This window comes from Terrapene carolina, unplaced genomic scaffold (assembly GCF_002925995.2).
Source record: "Terrapene carolina triunguis isolate 2854851 unplaced genomic scaffold, T_m_triunguis-2.0 Scaffold42, whole genome shotgun sequence".
NCBI classification, from domain to species: Eukaryota; Metazoa; Chordata; order Testudines; family Emydidae; genus Terrapene; species Terrapene triunguis.
Genome location: NW_020664393.1, coordinates 38,179,997 through 38,202,211, shown reverse-complemented (window position 1 = coordinate 38,202,211; position 22,215 = coordinate 38,179,997). Strand labels below are relative to the sequence as shown.

The 22,215-nt window shown below is 44.2% G+C and overlaps 1 protein-coding gene across 1 annotated transcript in view; it reads left to right on the top strand.

Moving 5' to 3' along the window:
• Positions 1-22,215, top strand: part of LOC112106622 (isoaspartyl peptidase/L-asparaginase-like) — a 245,381-nt gene that overhangs the window by 11,585 nt on the left and 211,581 nt on the right. The window contains exon 2 of the mRNA XM_024199984.2: positions 10,502-10,721. Coding sequence (XP_024055752.2) covers positions 10,529-10,721 — 193 coding nt within the window. The 5' untranslated portion in view covers positions 10,502-10,528. The remainder of the gene's footprint in view (positions 1-10,501; positions 10,722-22,215) is intronic.

Sequence of the window (22,215 nt, the reverse complement as noted above, 5' to 3'; positions counted from 1 at the left end):
TCGTCCTCCTCATCTCCTTCTTCATCTTCCCCGTCCGCTAACATGTCTGACGAGGAACCGGCCGCGGACAATATCCCATCCTCAGAGTCCACGGTCACGGGTGGGGTAGTGGTGGCGGCCGCACCCAGGATGGAATGCAGTGCCTGGTAGAAACGGGATGTGTGGGGCTGGGATCCGGAGCGTCCGTTTGCCTCTTTGGTTTTTTGGTAGCCTTGTCTCAGCTCCTTGATTTTCACGCGGCACTGCGTTGCATCCCGGCTGTAGCCTCTCTCTGCCATGGCTTTAGAGATCTTCTCGTAGATCTTAGCATTCCTTCTTTTGGAGCGCAGCTCTGAAAGCACGGACTCATCGCCCCACACAGCGATGAGATCCAAGACTTCCCGATCAGTCCGTGCTGGGGCCCTCTTTCTATTCTGGGATTGCACGGTCACCTCTGCTGGAGAGCTCTGCATCGTTGCCACTGCTGCTGAGCTCACCACGATGTCCAAACAGGAACTGAGATTCAAACTGCCCAGACAGGAAAAGGAATTCAAATTTTCCCGGGGTGTGGCTGGTCAGAGCATCCGAGCTCGGACTGCTGTCCAGAGCGTCAACAGAGTGTTGCACTGTGGGATAGCTCCCGGAGCTATTAGCGTCGATTTCCATCCACACTTAGCCTAATTCGATATGGCCATTTCGAATTTAGCACTACTCCTCTCGTTGGGGAGGATTACAGAAATCGATTTAAAGAGAGCTCTATGTCGATCTAAATAGCTTCGTGGTGTGGACGGGTGCAGGGTTAATTCGATGTAACGGCGCTAAATTCGACATAAAAGCCTAGTGTAGACCAGGCCTAAGTGGTCTCAGTGCCATTAGAGGGGACAGAACACCACACCCAGGAGGTACGTGGGTTACACTTACATGCTTTGCTGAATTAGGGCTCCAGGGAGCATGTCTAATTTAGTTCATACACTAAAATTATTATGTAACACTTGTAAAGGCCAAAGAAAATATCCAACTACTGGAATTGGCACAGCAGGTTAGTAACAAAATTACAAATGTAGTAATAAACTGCATTTAAGATCCATTTTGTAAATACATTTAAAGTAACTCTTCTTGGAGAAAGTTTTGACTCACTTTGTCTGGCCCTTATATCAAAGGTACTGCTGTACTGCATAGAAAAAGGAAGTTCACTGTTGTAAAGCATTTCCCATAAATTGCTTGGAAATAAATATAATTAAAGGATTGTAACCACATCTATGTAAATAGCAGTGGCCGCTCTGTAATCACTTCTTTCTCTATTCCATTTTTTATGCCGCAAATAAATATTGTACTGTGATGGTTGTGTCCTACTTCCACCACAAACATTAGCTGTGCTTTTAAAACTCCTCTTCTCTCCAAGTGTTCTTATTATTGAACATTGTGATAACTGTAATTTAGCTAGGTTTTGCTATTGGCCACTTTGTTTTAAAGAGCTGTAAACATGTTTTAAAACTAATGTAGGATACACTGAAATAGAACACTTTTTTTTCCAAACTGATTTAGCATAATTCACTATCATTAAAAGATGCCATTTTGTACTTAAGATGAGAACTATTTCATTTACTTTACTTGCATTAAACTTGCTGGTTCACTAAAAGGCGCGTGGTTTTTCAAGCAAAATTCCCATTAAAATCAACAAGTAAATAGTGTATAAGAGTTAATGAAAACAAAAGTGTTTCACTGACAAAAACATTCAAAATTACTTTCCCCCATTGAGCTAAAATGCAGTTGAGAAATACAGGTTCTCCAAGTAGCTATGAGACCTTCCCTACTGTAAGCCAGGAGACAGTTGAAGTATCAGTAAAGGCAGGAAGGGAGCCACTAAAACAGTTTGGCTTTGGTGAACTGGCATTGGCTAGGGCCTTCTGAGGGAAGACAAAGCACTACTAGTATTAATCATCCTCAAAACCAAATATACTACTTAATTACCAGCATGCATCCCTGTTAAATGAAGTACCATCTGTTACCAGCTTTGCCTGTTACTTTGCGGTATGCTCATTTATTAAGGTTATTCTTCTGAGGGTGGGGGCTTCTGAACTTCTATCAAGCTTCCGCTTGTGTCACTTGTGTTCTCATACTGAGCTCTACTTCTCCGTGCTGCAAGTTCCCTCCCAATAGAACTATCCTGCAGGACCTAGGTTCCCCAGAGCTGGGTTCTTCCAGTCCCAGAATCAGACTCACACACACACTAACAGAGCACATCTGAGAGGACCGGGTTAATCAGCACTCCCAAGCTGACTCCTTATATGTCCCTGGACTCAACAAGCTGGGTCGAACAGCACCTCCAAGCTGTCACCCTCATATGCCATCGGTACCGCACCGGAATAGAGCATGCCAGAGCAGGCTGGGTCGAGCAGCACTTTCAATCTGCCACCCTCATATGTCCCTGGTTCAGCACGTCTCTATCCCCACTTTCATGTTACAATTGTTTTGGTAGTAACCCACTTGATGAGCAAACCCCAGAAGAGTTTTGGGAGCTGCAGGGATCTTTTAGTATAAGTACAAGGAGCATTGCTGCAGAACAAATGAGGAAACCAAAAAAAACAAAAAAAACAACCTAACCACAAGGGGAGGGGGAGGGAGAGAGAGAGAAGCAACCCACTTAATCATGAAAGTTATTTATAGCCAGGTAATAACCATAGAGGAATCAAACAAACAAAACAGTTATAATATTAAATCTAACTTAAATTTGATTATAAAAGTCAGGTTTACAAAACTATAACTGATCACACAAGTCAGGGTCAGAAGGCTATACCTAGAGAGAGAGAGAGAGAGGTTCTCATCACTCCATGAAGCTTGAATTGATCGGAGTTCCCAGGTGGTGGTGGTAGCTGAGGGTCCGGAGTGCTGGAGTCAGGCAGAGCCCCCAGCACGATCAGTCAGGAGAAGATGAAGTCCCTATGAAACTGATGCAGATTTTGCATTAGAACACTTACTTGAGCGTGGGTAGGAGTTTTTGTAGCGAAACAACAATGGTTCAAGGGAGAACACTAGATTTGTGTCTGTGTAAACAAGGGAGTATACCAAAGTTGTTTTTGTTCAGGCTATACCATGGAAGTTGATCATTCCTCGCTTTGGGTGGTGTTCCTTGGAGGGTTCTCACAATGCAATTAGAGAGCTTCACTATTTTGGATACTAATAAAGGATTTATTACTAGGATTGGTTTTATAATTACTGAGCTGGGTGTGTGTAGGCGTGGGTTAATTAACTTCTGGAGCAGAGATCCTCCATCATGCAGTGCTTCCCTGCTTTTCTGGTCCCAGAGTTCCATGCAGTTCTTGCCTTGGAATCTCTGTTCTCCATTCTGTATGCTAATGGAGATGCCTCCTTGTCCCATCTTTGATGCAAATGAGGCTAGGGGAGTTTCCTTAATCCTGTCATCCTTATCCCAGGGGTTTAGGTGTGTCTCCCACTGCCTTTTCATTGCTTTTTGTCAGTCTTTTTTCTGATGCAGATTTGGTTCAAGCAGAGGCTAGGGGGGAAGGTCTTTCGTGAGTCAGACAGTCTGGGTACTGCACACTAGTTCCCCAAGAACACAGAGCTGCTAGGTAACAAGTCCCCCCATTGATGGGGTGCTTGCGTTGAGTAAGTATCCCCATCGCATCCTTACTCCATGGTACCGGGTCTGATCTTCAATCCATTTCAGCCGCCGCATCAGTCACTGGATCCAGCAAATGAGTAGAATCAAACTAGTATAATTTGGAAACCGATCATTGCCACAATGGGGTGAAGCATGATACACCTCTACCCCGATATAATGCGACCTGATATAACACAAATTCGGCTACAACGCGGTAAAGCAGCGCTCCGGAAGCGCGGGGCTGCACACTCCGACGGATCAAAGCAAGTTCAATATAACGCGGTTTCACCTATAATGTGGTAAGATTTTTTGGCTCCCGAGGACAGCGTTATATCGGGGTAGAGGTGTATTCAAAAGAATTGTTGCACTGGGGCTCCACCCAAGCAAAGTCTCCCACCAGGAGTGATGTCCTGTGTTTTTAAGTGTAGCTGCCAGCTTAGAGATCTCCTGGTTGTGGTGTTGAATCTCGAGTTTGCCATTCTCCCCCAAGGTTTGGAGCTTCAGCAGCTCAGTTTGAAGGAAGGGTGAGTTAATAGTGCCTTAATGACAGTGAGACCCATTCCCAGTGAAATAGGGGAAACCGTCTTGTAGAGCTCAGGATAGGCTTTTAAATGTTGTACAGTCCATATAGGCACAGTAAACTTAATATCACAACTAACAATAGTGGTTACATTACAGAAACAGCAAGTAATGTCAGGCATCATGGGTTAAATCCAATGTCCATTAATCAATACAATATTAAATCTCATTCTTACACACACACATGCTTTACTAACATAGATGAAAACAGACCCCTTTTCCTGGATAACATCGAATAAACAGTGAGACTTATTCCCAGATTGTGGGAAGAAGCATTCATCATGTTCCTACAAGGCTTGGTCTTCACCGATATAGCCCAAACCTTTTATCCTACACCCCTTTACATTTACTGTGTTCCACATATTATCTTTCTGCCAGGCCCAAGTGTTAGGATCTCTGGAGTACATTATTGTGTTATCATTAATCTGTAATCCCACTGGGACTACTGGGTGGATTACTCTAATTTCTTTATCTGCCACAATTAGCAAGAATAACTGCAAGCTTTGCTGGTGGTGATTATATGAAGCATTAACTAGTCTCCACCAGGGCCAGAGGACTAATTCTTCCTCCGTTACATGGGGCCGAATCAAGTAGATTGCCTCCAAGGGAATTTGTCCTGCTATGGCTTGCCAAATCATTCCCATGATTACCTTCTGGGTGAGAGCCTGCGCTTGCTCACATGCTGAGGTTAATGAGACATTATTCCGGAGGGACTGTACACCAGACATCATTAACTCTTCATCTTTTTCTATGAGTCTTTCCCACCCAGGAAATACCTTACTTATTAACTGCTGTTCCTCACTTAACTGTTTCAAAGATGCTGTTAATGTGGTTCCTATCTTTTCTATATTTTTGATGGCATATGATAGTTTATTAGCCAGAACTTCTATATTTGTGGCATCAACTAAAGAGATTCCTGTTCCTACAGGTGCAATCCAATCACTTAATTCCCTTTTTACTGTATTTACATGGTCAGCCTCTTGCCACATGCTTACCCATTCATCTCGACCCTTATGGCTAGTTCCAATCAAGGGGGCGCATACAGGTGCTATGTGAGAGATATTGATGCCTTTTAAGTGGATTTGAACCTCCTTCAGAGAAGTTCGAGGTTGAAGAAATAAATGTTCTTGTTCCAATTTCAACATATGGGGTCCTGAAACTGAGGCTCTTAAACATCAGAGGGGAGTAAGATTTGTGATCAAAGGGTCAAAAATTAAAACTGTTTTGTTTTGTTTTTGTTGGCCCAATTCCACTCTGTACAAATTGGGTTCATGGAATCCCTCTGAAATGGCAATGTGCCCACAGAATTTAAACCAAATTGTTGGCATGAGCTTGTCACAACGTGTGCCCTTTTAATGGAACTACCCAATCTGGGGAACCTTGATGAATCAAGTCATGTCCAGCTAAAGTCCAGTTCAGTGGTTCCCAGTTTACGAGGAACCGTGTGATATTCTTTCCTGCTGCAGTGATCAGAGACAGCTGCAGTTCATCTCCGGGTAATGGAGGTGTCTGGGTTCTGACAATGATGATGACACGTAGGGGCATGGTTGCTCCCCAAACAATGGAGGAAACCAGGACTATCCTGCACCTTCCGCCACCTGGGAGGCTGTCACAGGTTGTATTTGATGGTGTACATCCCTTTCAAGACCACAGCAGCTTACAGAAGAATGGGACGGAGTCTGGTGTGGTCTTAGTTTCATAACAAAGCTTGAGTGACTCCCCGGTGGCACTCTGCGTGCAATTGGCAACGCTTTCCCAGGGGCAACCTGAGGAGTTGCCGACAGTGTAGAACTGGTAGCGATGGTGCAGGGCCAGGGGGTTGCTCCCATTCCCATAGAATTCATGCATGTGGCACAGCAATTTTACTTCCTGGGTTCCAGCTGGCAAGCACCTCCAGAGGTTCAGAGGGATCACAGGTTCAGCATAGAGCCTGGACAGCATCAGACTCCAGACACTTATGAACAGCAGAGTGCTGGTGCAATGGTGGGATATCATGGCTTGTGTTTGGGACCTGTGAAGGGGCAGAGACAACAAACTCCCACATTTCCCCCCCCCCCCTATAAACGGGGGGGGGTCTTGCAGGGTGAACATGAAGCAGTGACCTACATGAGGGTGGCCATAATAAGTCGAGGATTTCTCTGGCCTTTTCCTGCCTCAACATCGGGGTAGGCACTGACAAGCCCACCTGATGCGAATTTTCCAACAGCCCCAAGCCGGTCCTTCTTGCTGGCCAAGAAGGGTCCCTAGCAGGATGGAGAAGACAGTTATACTATTCCTTGTGGGTCAAGTGGTTTACTCTTCCACTCTTTTACCTGATAAACACTAGTGTGAATTGGGCCAGCCCCAAAGCAGTGGCCATCCCAGGTGAGTGTCAAAGAGTGCTCCTTTGCTGAAAACTTTCTGTACATTACTGGTTGGCCTAATTGTTATCTGCACAAAATTCTCTGTTACTTACATACTCTAGGGGCACCCACCTTTACCCTGTTTGTATGGCTCCAGGCGAAAGGCATGTAACTTTACTCCTCTGTGGGATCCAGGCAAACACCCTTTCCCTGTGGGCTCAGAGCAAACACCCTTTTCCCTGCGTACTCGGGGCTTAATCCTTTGTGGGTTACAGGGTCTCCCACCAGCAAAAGAGCCCCACACAGCAATACCCCATTCAATCTCCACATATCAACAATCACCAAAACAGAATGCACACGCCATACACACAACACTCACAACTTTTAACAAGACAGATGAACCCTTCCTGATGGCCAGCCAGGATCAGGTCCATCTAGGGGACTCCAGCCTCTGCACGGTGCCACCAGCAGAGTGCTGAGATCTGGCAGCTCCAATCCTGGGGCTGTTTCCTGGAGTTGGTTCCCTTAGGGTACCCCCTTTCCCAGGGGCATTTCCCTTTCTTCATTACCCAGCTCTCTAACCTGTTGGTTTTCTCCTGTCTCAAGCGAGCAGCCAAGGTTTTTTTTTTCTTTTTTTCAGCCATCTCTACGTCCCTTATCTCACTAATGATCCCTACCCAAAAGCCCTTTCACGCAGTCCCAGTATTGCTCTAAAATCTTTACTTTTAAGGCACAACTCTTTAACTCCTTATTGCACGGTCCTACAGTTATTCTAAGCATGATTCTTAAAAGTTACAGGATGTTACAAAATATTCTATGAGAGAGAGAGAGAGACCTCGCTAAAGCAGTTTAGTCTGAAAAAGGAAGAGACAGTTTGCTCAGGCCTGTGCCTCAGTTTCCCCACTCCACAGCAACTACTCAACAAGTACCACGTGACTAAGGTCACGTGCTGCCCGAATTCCCCACCAATTTGTTACCAGCTTTGCTCATTACTTTGGGGTATGCTCATTTATTAGGGTTACTCTTCGGAGGAGGGGGAGAGGGTTTCTGTACTTCTATAATGTACTGCTTGTATCACTTGTGTTCTCATACAGAGCTCTATTTTTCCTTGCTGCATATTCCCTCCCAATGGCGCTATCCAGTAGGATCTAAGTTCCCCAGGGCAGGGTTCTTCCAGCCCCAGAATCAGACTCTCTCTCTAACAGAGCGCATCTGAGAGTACTGGGTTAATCAGCACTTCCAAGCTCCCACCCTCATATGTCCCTGGTTCAGCATATCTCTATCCCCACTTTCATGTTACAATTGTTCTGGTAGTAACCCACTTCATGAACAAACCCCAGAGGATTTTTGGGTGCTGCAGGGATCTTTTAGCTTAGGTACAAGGAGTGTTGCTGCAGAGGGAATGAGGAAACCAAAAAAAAAAAAAAAAACCACCCACGAGGCAGGGGGAGAGAGAGAAGCAACCAGCTTAATCATAAAAGTTATTTATTGCCAGGTAATAACCATAGGGGAGTCAAACAAACAAAACAGTTATAATATTAAATCTAACTTAAATTTGATTGTAAAAGTCAGGTTTACAAAACTATAACTGATCACAAAAGTCAGGGTCAGAATGCTATACCTAGAGAGAGAGACCTGGGTTCTCACCACTCCATGAAGCTCGAATCGATCAGGGGTCCCAGGTGGTGGTGGTAGCTGAGGGTCCGGAGTGGTGGGGTCGGGCAGATCCCCCCAGCATGATCTCTCAGGAGAAGATGAAGTCCCAATAGAACTGATGCAGATTTTGGATCCAGGCATCAGAACACTTACTTGAGCGTGGGTAGGAGTTTTTGTAGCGAGACAACAATGGTTCAAGGGAGAACACTAGATTTGTGTCCGTGTAAACAAGGGAGTATACCAAAGTTATTTTTGTTCAGGCTAGACCATGGGAGCTGAGCATTCCTCGCTTTGGGTGGTGTTCCTTGGAGGGTTCTCACAATGCAATTAGGGAGCTTCACTATTCTGGATACTAATAAAGGATTTATTACTAGGATTGGTCTGATAATTACTGAGCTGGGTATGTGCAGGCATGAGTTCATTAACTTCTGGAACATAGATCCCCCATGATGAAGTGGTTCCCTGCTTTTCTGGTCCCAGAGTTCCATGCAGTTCTTGCCTTGGAATCTCTGTTCTCCATTCTGTATGCTAATGGAGATGCCTCCTTGTCCCATCTTTGATGCAAATGAGGCTAGGGGAGTTTCCTTAATCCTGTCATCCTTATCCCAGGGGTTTAGGTGTGTCTCCCACTGCCTTTTCATTGCTTTTTGTCAGTCTTTTTTCTGATGCAGATTTGGTTCAAGCAGAGGCTGGGTTTGGGGAGGTCTTTCTTGAATCAGACAGGCTGGGGGTACTGTGCCCTGGTTCCCCAAGAACACAGAACTGCTAGGTAACGCATCTAATTAAGCATCAGTATTTGCCATTATCACTGAGCTTCATTGTATTCTATGAAAACATGCCAATGTTATGGTGATGAAATCAGTATAAATGCTTACATTTTAATGGAGTGCCAGCTCTGTTACCGTTTAGAGTTAAGACCAGCTTTCTGTTTAAAACTGGACTCTTCTAAGTGCTCTAAAATACTCTGATGAATCATCATTGAATTACCTCTGAGCCCACCTAAGCCTGATGACTCATTCCTGTGCCAGCAAGTGTGATAAATCATCAGAGCCAATTAACTCCCAGTCTTGTGATACACTATTCAACCAGGGTTCGGCCAATTCACAGGTGAGGGCCCAACCATGTGATCCCATGGCAGGTATATAGGCTCCTAAAGCAAGCTGTCTCTAGTTTACTTAATGTAGCTATGTGGTTGGGAATGCTCCAAATGCCTAGTAGTTTTAACAGACAGCAGCTGTGCTAGCTAGTCTCTGCTCCTTCCTCACCTGGCTGCTAGACAATTATGTTGCAAGAATGTTAGGCTTGCAAGGACAAGTCCTCAAAAGTTAGGAAATACTAGAGTTAAGTTTGTCTGTATATGTGAAATAGCAATTTTTAGAGGTTTACAACTCAACCAAATCTGTGTGGATTTTCATGGGGACAACATAAGGCACCACTTTGACCCCAGGTATACCCCCATCCAAATGTCCAGTTTCTATTCCAAAGCCTGGAGGTAATCGAGTTCTTCAAATAAATGTTTAGGAAAATACTTAATGTTGGGAAAACTACTTATCAGAAACACCTGAACTGTCTTCACTGAAGCTTCCAAAATAATTCAACATGAAGCAGAGAGCAAAGATGGAAAATATAGGTCTGAAAGGTTAAATTATGGCAAAGTTCCACTGAGAATAGGAGCTTAAAATGGAAAGTGTTAGGTATTCTTAACCAGAGGTATTGCTTCCAGCTCAGCCAATAATGTATCATTTAAACAAATTGTATTAGAATTACATCTGTTGAAAATTGGTGACATATTTCACATGAACTTTTGTGTCTCAGATTTTGTTTTTCTATGTAATTTGGAAAAAAAAATCCACCACCACCACTCTTTTTACATTAAAATGATGAGAAACTTTTTATTTGAATTTCAAAGGCACTCTTGCTCCAAATTTGCCTGTCAATTGAGGTTTGATCTCTGAAAGATAGTTTAATATGTTAATAATTCTGTACTTGTGTCAGGCTCAATCCTCTAAGGAGATACACACAAGTAAAAGGGTCTGCTTACTCAGAGCTTCCCGTAAAATATATTTAAATGCGTAAAAACAGAAGAAGCCGGGGGATGGGGAGATAAACATTAATCTTTGATATTTATAATGCAAGGAACTATTCAGAAACTATGGGCCTGATCCTGTAACTGAACCCACAAGGCTGGAACTATACGCATGTGCGAACACATACAGAGAAAGCAGGATTTGAGGCCTAAAATATGAATCTCTTAATGTTCCTGAATGTTGTTCTGAGGTGCAATATTAACGTTAAATTGAAAAGGACCTGCTTGTTTCAACAGATCCATCATCTTTGGAGATCTGGTAAGATGGGCACAAAACCTGTTCTTGTAGTCCATGGTGGAGCTTGGGCAATACCAGATGAGTTTGCTGAAAGAAGCATCCTGGGAGTTAAAAATGCAGTTAAGAATGGCTTTGCAGTGCTGGAAATGGGAGGAAGTTCAATGAAGGCTGTTGAAATTGCTGTGCGGGCCTTAGAAGACGATACTGTGTTTGATGCAGGTATTGCAGTAACTTTTTAAAAAAATAATCTCTTAAATACTTTAAATCATCTTAGTTTTGATATATCCACAATGTTGCCCCAAGAGTTTTCTCCATTTTGTGTTTATTTTTATGCTGCTTCTTAAGTGTTGTTGCGTCTGCCCACCAAAGACTTTATTTACACATTTCCCATGGAGCTGATTCAGTGCTGGATGCTACGTTGCTTCTTCATGCTGTTCAGTAATTGCTATTTTTTAAACAAGTATTTACTGTTGTGTGGGTGGTTGGGAGATCTATAGCTAAGGTTGCACTTTAGCAGATATCCTTTTGCTTTTTAGCAAGAGTAGTGAACAAAAAATGGAGGCTTTTTGGTGTTTTCTCTTAATATTTAACAATTCAATTTCAAGGTTTAATCTGTTAAATCAGAGTTCTTAATAACATCAGTCCACAAAACAAGAAAAAATCCTATAGGTTAAAAAATGTTTAAATAACTTCCATTACTGTGATGCTTCCCAGGGGTATGCAGGATTATGAGGCACCTCACTACCACCTGTCCGTGGCATGAGGGAGCTTGTCTGTAGAGCCTTGCGTGGATACAAAATTTATATCAAAACAGCTATCCGTAGGGCTGTACCAGGAACCATGGGGCAAAAGCAACAGCATGTCAGGCTGCCGCTCGCAGGAACCAGCACCCAGCCCAGGCAGCTCCTCCAACATGGTTGTACCGCCCCCAGCCCTGCCCACTGGGGCGGGCACCAGGCTCACCGGCAGCTGTCCCTGGTCATGCTAGTGTGTGCAAGCTGCTTATATGCTCTCGGACAGGAGTCATGGACTGTTGCATGGAAGGGATTGCTGTTTGGGAGTGTGTGAGTCACTTTGTTTATAGAGAAAGCAAGTATAAGTTTATTTAATGCACAAGAGAGATTCAAATTATAGCAAGCAGAAATATTGAAAACAAAGGGCTACCTAGAAAATAAAAATGTAACATGCACACTAGAGCTTACACTTAACCACCAATTCATTGCCGTGTTATATAGAGCAAAAGCTCACCCGAAATCCAGCCAGCCAGGCTTAGCTGGGATCTTCTGTTCATGAGACAAGTCGAACTGTCTTCTTGCCTCCTCAGTGGAAAGATCCAGAGTTTGTCTCCATCACTAAGTTATAGTCCAAAAGCCATTGTCTTCCCTTGCAAACAGGGTAATATCTGCTTGTTTTCCTCTCTAGAATCTCCCCTAGAGACTTTGCAAATACTTGATTAGCATTTAGCTCAGACTGTAAATAGGTGTTCATTGTGAAGCATACAATATTCAGTTTGCATGTAGACAGACTGATAAAAGAAACTTATTTATCATCTTCTGGTGGCCAGCCCCAAGTCACAGACTCTAAAAACATAAGTTTCAGTATATATACATAACTCCTCACATACTATCCGTACATACATCTCATAGAGATTATGATGAGCAGTGTGACAGGCTTTCATTAGAGACCTTACATAACACTCTTTGAACTAGTATACAAATACCAAATCTAGGGGATCTCTGTAACTCTTATGCACCCCTCTGCAAGCTTGCACCCAGAGGTTCCTGGGTTCATAGGTGCAATGTTTCTAATCTGCTGGGGTGTGCTCCCTCCCCCCCGGGCTCGCCTAGGTCCTGTCCCACTCCAACCCTTCCCCTGAAGGTCCCACCCCCACCTGCTTCTTCCCACCCCTGCCCTGCCCCACCCCTTCCCCACCCAGTTCCACCTTCTCCCCTGAACACACTGTGCCCTCACTCCTCCCCCCAGTGCCTCCTGACACCATGAAACAGCTGATCCCCCGCATGCGCTCGGCGCTGGGAGGGAGGTGGAGGTGCTGATCTGAGGGTCCTGCCGGTGGGCAGGAGGCACTGGGCGGAGGGGAAGGCTCTGATGGGGGGGCTGCCAGTGGTTGCTCAGCACCCACCATTTTTTTCAGCCGTGGAGCACCCATGGAGTCGGCGCCTGTCCCTGGGTCCCAATTAATTAATCTCTGTGTGAATAATGACAGCTTCTTAAAAACACAAGGTACCAGGAACTGCTTCAGGTTGATGGGAAGGATGTTTTTTTTGCCAGGGTATAGATGGTGATGTGCAGTTCCATTCATGGACTGGGTAACCTCCCACCTAGAGGTCATCAACTTTAGGACATGCTGGCATGGAGAGGTGGCTGGAACTGGAACTGGACCTGAACTGGGAACAGGATTTGGACAATTGCTGGTGCTGCAGTCAGACTTCGGTTGTTTGGAACGTGCTGGCCGTCAGTCCCAGCACATGCTCAAACAGGTCCCTCTGCTGCTAGTGCTTTTGTTGCTGTTGCTGGTGGTCCTGCCACTTACGGAATGGTAGTGGGAGATGCAATGCACAACTATCCTCATGCTGTCAGCTGCAGCCTGATTCTGCCAATCCCATTCCTGCACCTCTCTCTGCAGATTGAAGAGGTGGTTTGACCTCTTGATGAAATCCCCATGTATCTTCATCAACATTTATTCCTTCTGCATCCAAGGTTCTGGATCATGGTGTTGTCCTCCTAGATGAATGCCTCACTTGGACTGAGAATAGTATATTTTTCTGTCTGGAGGGGATAAAAGTTTTTCCTCTTTAACTTTCTGCATCACAGCCTGGGAAAAGTGACAAGGGTTTTCTCCTGGGCATTCCTTCTCCTCCATCTCTGCATTTCTCTGCCCTGAAGCTGCTTGGTCCTAAGGATCCTCCCCATCTTTGCAATGAGAAAATCTTTATTTAAATTTTTAATTTAAAAAAGTAGTTTGTTGCCCCTTCAGTTTCAGTCTTGCTACCACTGGTCTACATAGATACCTCTTGCATGGTGTCACAGTTCAGGGCAACCGCACCTGTATTTCCCCTTAGTGGTCCAGCAGGGGCAGCTGGATGTTGGACCTGTATTTCTGACAGACTTTGCAAGTGCTCTGGAACTTGATATTCCACAAGCCAGGAAACAGACCTATTCCCTAAGCCAGTGTTATTTTCTAAAGTTTGGGCTGCCCTTAAAAATGCTAGTGCCAGTTTGAGAAAAAGCACGCTGCTGTGTGTGCCCTGTGTAACTATGCTTGTCCCTGTGTTTTCTGGCCTTGCTTGTCTTGTATTGCATAAAACTTCTACCCTCCCACATACAGTATCCTGCACGACTGTAACTGGCAATGGTGGCCTCTTCTGTTGTCATATCTCCCTAACCATATCAACAATGTTGAGTTATTCTCTTACCCATCTGAGGCAATGCTTGTCCCCCTGCAACATTCTCCCTGGTCTGTTCCTCCATCTCCTCCCCCAAACAAATTGGATTGGCTGTGCCAAGAAGTGGTGAGTGTCTGCTCTGCCTCAGTTGAGATTGCTGTGGCCAGCCCTAGTTTCAGCTCCTCCTCTGAGTTCTCAGCACTTGGTTGCTCCCACCCATGGCATCCTGGACACCTCAAGAGCCTTTGGTACATGGGCTCCCTGCTTTGGGCACTGCTGAGAACCCAGTGCAGCTCCTGATAGAAAAGGGGAGTTACTGGACTGGGTGTTGTGGTTCTTTGCCTGGCAGTACAGATTCTTCAGGAATTTTATCTTCTGCTGGCACTAAGGTCCAGTCTGGTGAATCTCTTCTTCATCTGTAATGGAATGGGTTACCTAAGGAGGTGGTGGAATCTCCATCCTTAGAGGTTTTTAAGGCCCAGCTTGACAAAGCCCTGGGTGGGATGATTTAGTTAGTGTTGGTCCTGCTTTGAGCAGGGGGTTGAATTAGATGACCTCCTGAGGTCTCTTCCAACCCTAATCTTCTATGATTCTATGATCTAACTTACTGGAGATTCAATTTCTAGTCTTGCACTCAAATACATATGTCTTGCTGGCCTCATACTACATGTCCTCAATAACTTTGATGTCTGCCTCAGTCCAAGTAGAAGCATGCTGATTTGCTCTTTTGGATGCCATATGATTTGAAAAAGTGCAACAGGAGCACTATACAGATGTTACAGGTACAGAAAGCTGTGTACTAAAGTAGGGTCCAAATACCAAAGCAGGTTATTTATACTGCCTGGAGGTGACTTTTATAGAATTAGAGATAGGTAGGTAGACACAACAGAGGTCCCGGGGGAATTTTGGAAAGTTGGGGGGGGATGTGTCTGTACAGCACATAATAGCTCAAGTCTCAGCAGCACTTGATCTTCAGTGTGGCTAGCTCAAGTTTAAAGCACACCACTCGAGCTAGAGATTTTTCTGTTTGGATGGGAGTCAGAATGCGGTAACACTCAAGTTATATCTTGAGTTAACTTTGCAATAAAGACAAGGCCTTAGCTCTAAAGTATCCACCAGGTCCCAATCCTGTAAACTTGTATGAACATGGTTAACTTTACTATTGTGAATTGTCCCATTGACCGCAATCGAGTTACTCATGGTAGTAAATATGAGCACATATGTAAGTGTTTGCAGGACCAGGACCTAATTTTGGGTGCCTCCATTTTTTAGATTGATTTTTTTTAAACTCAGCATCCAAAATCTTACACACTCACAAGAGCACTTAAGAACATTCTTTCCTGACTAGCTCATGTAAAATGCCAACTGTTTCTCTTTGCGTTTAATACTATTTAGTTTATGAAGTTTGATATGTATTTTCATTTGATTTTTTTCCCTTACTGTTGTGTACTGTGAAAATGCCCATTCTGGTTTGTGACATGGTTAAAGTGAAATTATTCAGTTGTCACTGTGGTGTCTCTAATAGCTGAATTCTGCTGTACTACAAATAACAGTGATAAAAATATTCCCCTTCTTTTCTACTTGCCGGAAGGTATAGTAAGGAGAAGATAGAATTTGACTTAACACAAGGAAGTTTAAAGTTGCCCTCTGGCAGGCAATTCCCCATTAGAAACTCTGTACCCTATTTTTCATCTCACATTTTTCAACCCAGTTGCTTAGATAGAGTTTTTTTTTATTTTTACTTCCGAGAGGCAGTAGGTAGGAAACACTGAAGAAATATTTCTTTCTGAGAAGTAGATGGGCACAGATGCAACTGAGGGTAGAATGTGACCCACCATCGCTTTTCAAAGTTGAACCGATTAAGTTCCATAAGGAGATAAGCAACAAGATACTAACAAAATGAAATGCACAACTATTAGTAATAAAATGAAGCCCTATTCCACTGCTCACCTCTCTTTCCTTTCCTTTCCTTTCCTAGTCCTTATGTTAATTTTGTGTGTGTGACATTCCCCTGGTGTTATCTGGATGATCTGCTAGGGCACTCCAATCCTTGAGTCTGGGAGCCAGCCTTACCATTCTCTGCTGTGAGAACCCCCACTCCCGGGCTGTTCACACACAGCCTTTGGCATGTAAGCTGCTCCTTGGATTGTGCAACCAAATGACACTAGCCAATATCTCCTGTCCCAGACATGACCCTAGGAACCTCTGTCTTGCAATGTCCAGTTATGCCCTCTGGACACTGTAAGTTTATATGAGTTCGTCAATTTAACAAAGGCAAGTCTCTGCTTCAAACCAAATGCACAGCTTCAGGTAGAATAAACAAACAAATTTATTAACCACGAAGATACATTTTAAGTGATTATAAGTCAAAGCATAACAAGTCAGATTTGGTGAAATGAAATAAAAGCAAAACGCATTCTAAGCTGATCTTAACACTTTCATTGCCCTTACAAACTTAGATGCTTCTCATCATATCACAGGCTGGATGGTTGCCCTTCAGCCAGGCTCTCCCCTTTGATCAGCGCTTCAGTCGCTTGATGGTGATGTCTGTAGATGGAGGTGGTAGAGAGAGGAAGAGCATGGCAAACACCTCTCCCCTTTATCATGTTCTTTCTTCCTCTTGGCTTTGCCCCCCTCCCACTTCAGAGTCAGGTGAGCATTACCTCATCACAGTCTCAAACTGACCAAAGGAAGTGGGGTGATTCACTCGAGAGTCCAACAGATCATTTGTTGCTGCCTAAGCCAGTGTCCTTTGTTCCTTTGAGCTGGGTTGCGTTTGTCCCATACATGCCCTGATGAGGTGTGAACTGCCCCTCTGCTCTTAGAGAGTTTTTGCCTGGGCTTGCTTCAAGCCATGAAGGCACATTTTCAGCCTCATAACTATATACATGAAATTACAACCTATAACATTACTATAACAACAATTTATATAACATTACAATAACAACAATCTCAGTACATCATAAGCCTTCTCAAGACACCCAACATGACAAACTTTGCATTAGATATCACACAATCATATTATAAGGATAAAAATGGGGGTGTAGGGTGTCCCCCTGAGGTACAGAGCGTCACATTTATAATTTCCTACTCCTACCCATTTGCTTTCCCTCCATTCTTTGTTTCCCCCTTCCTCTCACTCCTATAAATTTTCCTGTCCTCTCACCATTGGCCTTAATCATAAAGATCCAGATTGCTTGTATGTAACTTGCAGCTACATTTTCCCTTACACTCCCTAGTCTTCCATCTCCACACCTCAGTTTCGCTTGTACTATTTCTTTATCTTCCCCCTTGTGTTCTCTCTCTCAAACAAATATTAGGACAGGCTTTTTTTGGAGCTGATTAGGGACTTCATGAGAGAGAGTGCCCAAATTTTGAGGTCTTTTAAAGTTAGTTCAGTTTCAGGGAGGAAAGGCAGATTAATATCAGAGTCAGTGATGATTCATCAAATGAAATTCAGGAATGGAAAAAATGTCACACAAAAATTCTTTTTTGAAGAGAACTCTTGGTCTGTCACCTAGCATTTTAATTTCAGGGATCACATCTTTCCGTATTATTCATTCTGTGTTTCTTTCCCTTCCTGCCATTATCTTCCCGGTATTTCTATTTCTCCACATACCTTCCTTTATATTGTGAGACTTGTGACAAAATAACAATAGTTAGTGATATTTAATTTTTCTTCTTAAAGCCCCAGATCCTGGAGTCATGTTAGTATGTGAAAACCTCAGCTTTAATTCTTTAAAAAAAAATGTTTCTAGACATCATAGTGGTGGAGAAAAGCTTGGAAATGTAAACCCTAAAGGCTCAAAAACCAAAAGGCAAGTAAAAACAAACTTCATGTTGTCTGAAGACATTTTCATGATGAAATGGGGTCTGACTCCTGATTTGGAATGCTTAGGGTTGGCAATACTGCCCATTCTTTACTCCTACTTGCAGATTTTGTTTACTGCTACCATTCTGTCTCATATTTGTAATGCTCTCTCCTTTCCCTGTTATCTTTCTTTCACATTTTGGCTCCATTTCTGCTTTTCGTCCCTTTGTTTTTTCCTTGTTTCCCTTCTGTAATTGTCTCCCTCCCCTTCTCAACTGCTCTCTTGTCATATCTCCTAAATATGATCCAACTTTTTAAAAAGTGTCTGAAAACTGTCATCTTGCCTCTCTGTCTCATCATAGCTAATTTAGCTTTGTAGAATGCCCTGTTCTGAGCAGCTTGATTTCGGATAGTGCTGGTTCTACTCGGATGATAGGGCTAACCCTGATAAACACTTTAGCTGAGCCTAATAGTTGAATTGCTGAAGATTTGGGATTCTCAGCAGGAGATCTTAGTGGAAGTGGTTCAAAAGAGGTTTTTTTTTTTTTTAATGAGTTGCTCACTACAGCACTAATTAATGCAGATGCATAGGTTTACTTGGTACAGGAAAACTTATATAAAGCTGGTTTTCAATAAACTATGGTCTGAATCTGTTCGAGTGGGTTTTCAGTGTGGTATGATTCGGGGTCTTAAATGTGCAGTAATGCATGGATGCACAATTATTTGCTTAAAACATGCACTGACGTTATAAGAATATGTACACTGAATATTAAACACTTAAAATTACTAAGGCTGTTGTCTAAAATCAGCACTTTTCTCTATTTCATAGTTTTACTTGACACAAACAATGCAGGAACTAATTTGATTAGTAGAAATAAAACTTTAAGTAATTGATTGGCAACTGAGAGCAGGTTTTGAAAATTATGCTGTCTTGACATGCCCTTTAAGATCAATAAGCTATTTCTTTTGTTGCTCTGTTAAACTACTGTTTCTTCTTTTATCACTTAGTTTACTTTGTGGATAGGAAATTGTCATTGGTGGAATGGGGTTGAGGTTAACACTGGAGGTTGGAAAAAAGAAATGCCATATTGTATCAAGGATTCTGCTCTTTAATAGAAAGCAATACAGAATCAACAGTATTACTAAGATTTAAAAACCTTTATTTGGTAGTTAATCAGCTTTTCAGTTGAGTAATTTCCTGTCATGAGATCCAACTACATGCTTAAATATAAAAAGGAATACTGAGAAACTCTATTAAGTGAATTAAAACAGGCTACAGTACTATTCACAGCAGTGCATCTTTGACGGTGACATTTGGGCACTGTAGATTTAGTACTCTAATTAGGGACAGTGTGGTGCTTGCACAGTTTTAGTTCATTTATTGGGCCTTCCAGATTTTTGTCCCCTCTATGATCTTCTATACATGCAGCTTCTCCTCTGGTTTGGTCTATAGGCTCCCATTGTCTCCTGAGATAGCTACTTGTCTCAGTCTGAAGCATGAGCCTGAAGAGAGAGAACCAGCTTCCTGATATTTGCTTGCTCAGAAGAACTGCTGCTGCTTCATCTGCAGGCTGTTAGCTGTAGTCAGAGGTCATATCCTCTCAGAAAGGATTCCCTTATTCAAGGAAAAGAATATTTACATGTGCACCTCTTGAATAATTATTGGTTTGTGTGCTAGGGTGTGAATTTAGGACCGCATACAACCCGATCTCCAGTGGATCTCCCACTGGTCTCAATGGGCAGTGTCAGTGGGTGCCAATTGCCCAAATGGTAAGAGTGCTGTGCAGCCTTTTTGTACTCACTAAATTTCTAGGTGTGTTTTCTTTATCATAATTCATTACTGGTTCAACCTGTTAGTGTTGCTGTCAATATTACTCGGCAGGAAGACATTCACTTTCACTACATCGGTGGTTCTCAAACTTTTGTACTGGTGACCCCTTTCACACAGCAAGCCTCTGATTGCGACCTCCTTTATAAATTAAAAACACTTTTTTATCTATTTAACACCATTATAAATGCTGGAAGCAAAGCGGGGCTTGGGGTGCAGGCTGACAGCTCGCGACCCCCCATGTAATACCCTCGTGACCCCCTGAGGGGTCCTTACCCCCAGTTTGAGAGCCCCTGCACTACATCTGTTTCTGTTTCCCCACCCTCTCTTTTTCTGTTTTTCTTCTTTTTCCTAATCTATCTGCTGAAAGTCTTGTCAATTATTTAATTGCCAAGTTAACAAGGTGTCAGCACTAGGATCTTTAGCATCCTAGTGAGATTTATGGGAAGCGGAGAGTTTGACACCTCTGAGTCATTATGTTAGTACAGAAGCTCCCTTTAACGTTGCCCCTGCCACTTTCCCCATGCTAATTTTTCCCCCTCCTGTTACTCACAACTTCTTGTCAACTGTTGGAAATGGTTTCAGAGTAGCAGCCGTGTTAGTCTGTATCCGCAAAAAGAACAGGAGTACTTGTGGCACCTTAGGGTATGTCTGCACTACGAGAGTAGTTCGATTTTACTTAAATCGAATTTGTGGAACCGATATTACAAAGTCGAACGTGTGTATCCACACTAAGGACAGTAATTTGACTTTGTGAGTCCACACTAATGGGGCAAGCGTCGACATTGGAAGCGGTGCACTGTGGGCAGCTATCCCACAGTTCCCGCAGTCCCCGCTGCCCATTGGAATTCTGGGTCGAGCCCCCAATGCCTGCTGGGGAAAAAAATGTGTCGAGGGTGGTTTTGGATAACTGTCGTCATCCAACCGTCACTCCCGCCCTCCCTCCCTGAAAGCGCCGGCGGGCAATCAGTTCGCACACTTTTCTGGTGAGTGACAGCGCGGACGCCACAGCACTGCGAGCATGGAGCCCGCTGCGACCATCGCTGCAGTTATGGCCGTTGTCAACACCTCGCACCTTATCATCCACCTTTTCCAGAGGCAGATGCTGAGAAATCGGGCGAGGAGGCTACGGCAGCGCGGTGAGGACATTAAGTCTGAGAGGGGCACAGACCTCTCACAAAGCACGGGACCCCACGCTGTGAACATCATGGTGGCAATGGGTCATGTTGATGCTGTGGAACGGCGATTCTGGGCCCGGGAAACAAGCATGGACTGGTGGGACCGCATAGTGCTGCAGGTCTGGGATGAATCACAGTGGCTGCGAAACTTTCGGATGTGTAAGGGAACTTTCCTGGAACTTTGTGAGTTGCTGTCCCCTGCCCTGAAGCGCAAGGACACCCGAATGCGAGCAGCCCTGACTGTCCAGAAGCGAGTGGCCATAGCCCTCTGGAAGCTTGCAACACCAGACAGCTACCGGTCAGTCGCAAACCACTTTGGCGAGGGCAAATCTACCGTGGGGGTTGCTGTGATGTAAGTAGCCAATGCAATCGTTGAGCTACTGCTGTCAAAGGTAGTGACCCTTGGAAACGTGCAGGTCATCATAGATGGCTTCGCCGCGATGGGATTCCCAAACTGCGGTGGGGCTATAGATGGAACTCACATCCCTATCCTGGGACCGGACCACCAGGCCAGCCAGTACATTAACCGAAAGGGCTACTTTTCAATGGTGCTGCAAGCACTGGTGGACCATAGGGGACGTTTTACAAACATCAACGTCGGATGGCCGGGCAAGGTTCATGACGCTCGTGTTTTCAGGAACTCTGGTCTGTTTAGACGGTTGCAGGAAGGTATTTACTTCCTGGACCACAAAATAACTGTTGGGGATGTGGAGATGCCTATAGTGATCCTCGGGGACCCAGCCTACCCGCTAATGCCCTGGCTCATGAAGCCCTATACAGGCGCCCTGGACACTGAAAAAGAACTCTTCAACTACCGTCTGAGCAAGTGCAGAATGGTGGTGGAGTGTGCTTTTGGATGTCTCAAGGGGAGATGGAGAAGCTTACTGACTCGCTCTGATCTCAGCGAAACCAATATCCCCATTGATATTGCAGCTTGCTGTGTGCTCCACAATCTCTGTGAGAGCAAGGGGGAGACCTTTATGGCGGGGTGGGAGGTTGAGGCAAATAGCCTGGCTGCTGATTACGCCCAGCCAGACAGCTGTGCGATTAGAAGAGCCCAGCAGGACGCGCTGTGCATCCGGGAGGCTTTGAAAGCTAGGTTCCTCAGTGAGTAGGGTAACCTGTGACTATTAAGTTTGTTTACAGAGAAGCTGAACCTGCCCCCGTTTCTTTACCCAGTTAATGTTGACTATCCTCTCCAGTTACATACACCGTTCACCCCGTTCACCCCCCCTTCCAACACACTTTTAAAAATAAAATAAAGGGAACTTTGTTAATGAACACCGTTTTCTTTATTACGGATTTCGCGGTAAAGTGTTGAAACTGGGACGCAGACTGTGGTGGGGAGCGGGTGTAGTGATGGAAAGAACGCTTCTAAACTCGAGGAATGACAGGCTCCTGCTCCTAGAGCGGTCCGCAGTGGTGGACTGGTTGTTTCAACGGAGCCTGCCACCCCTCCTTTTCGGGACTCTGTGTGTGGGGGCTATGTGAC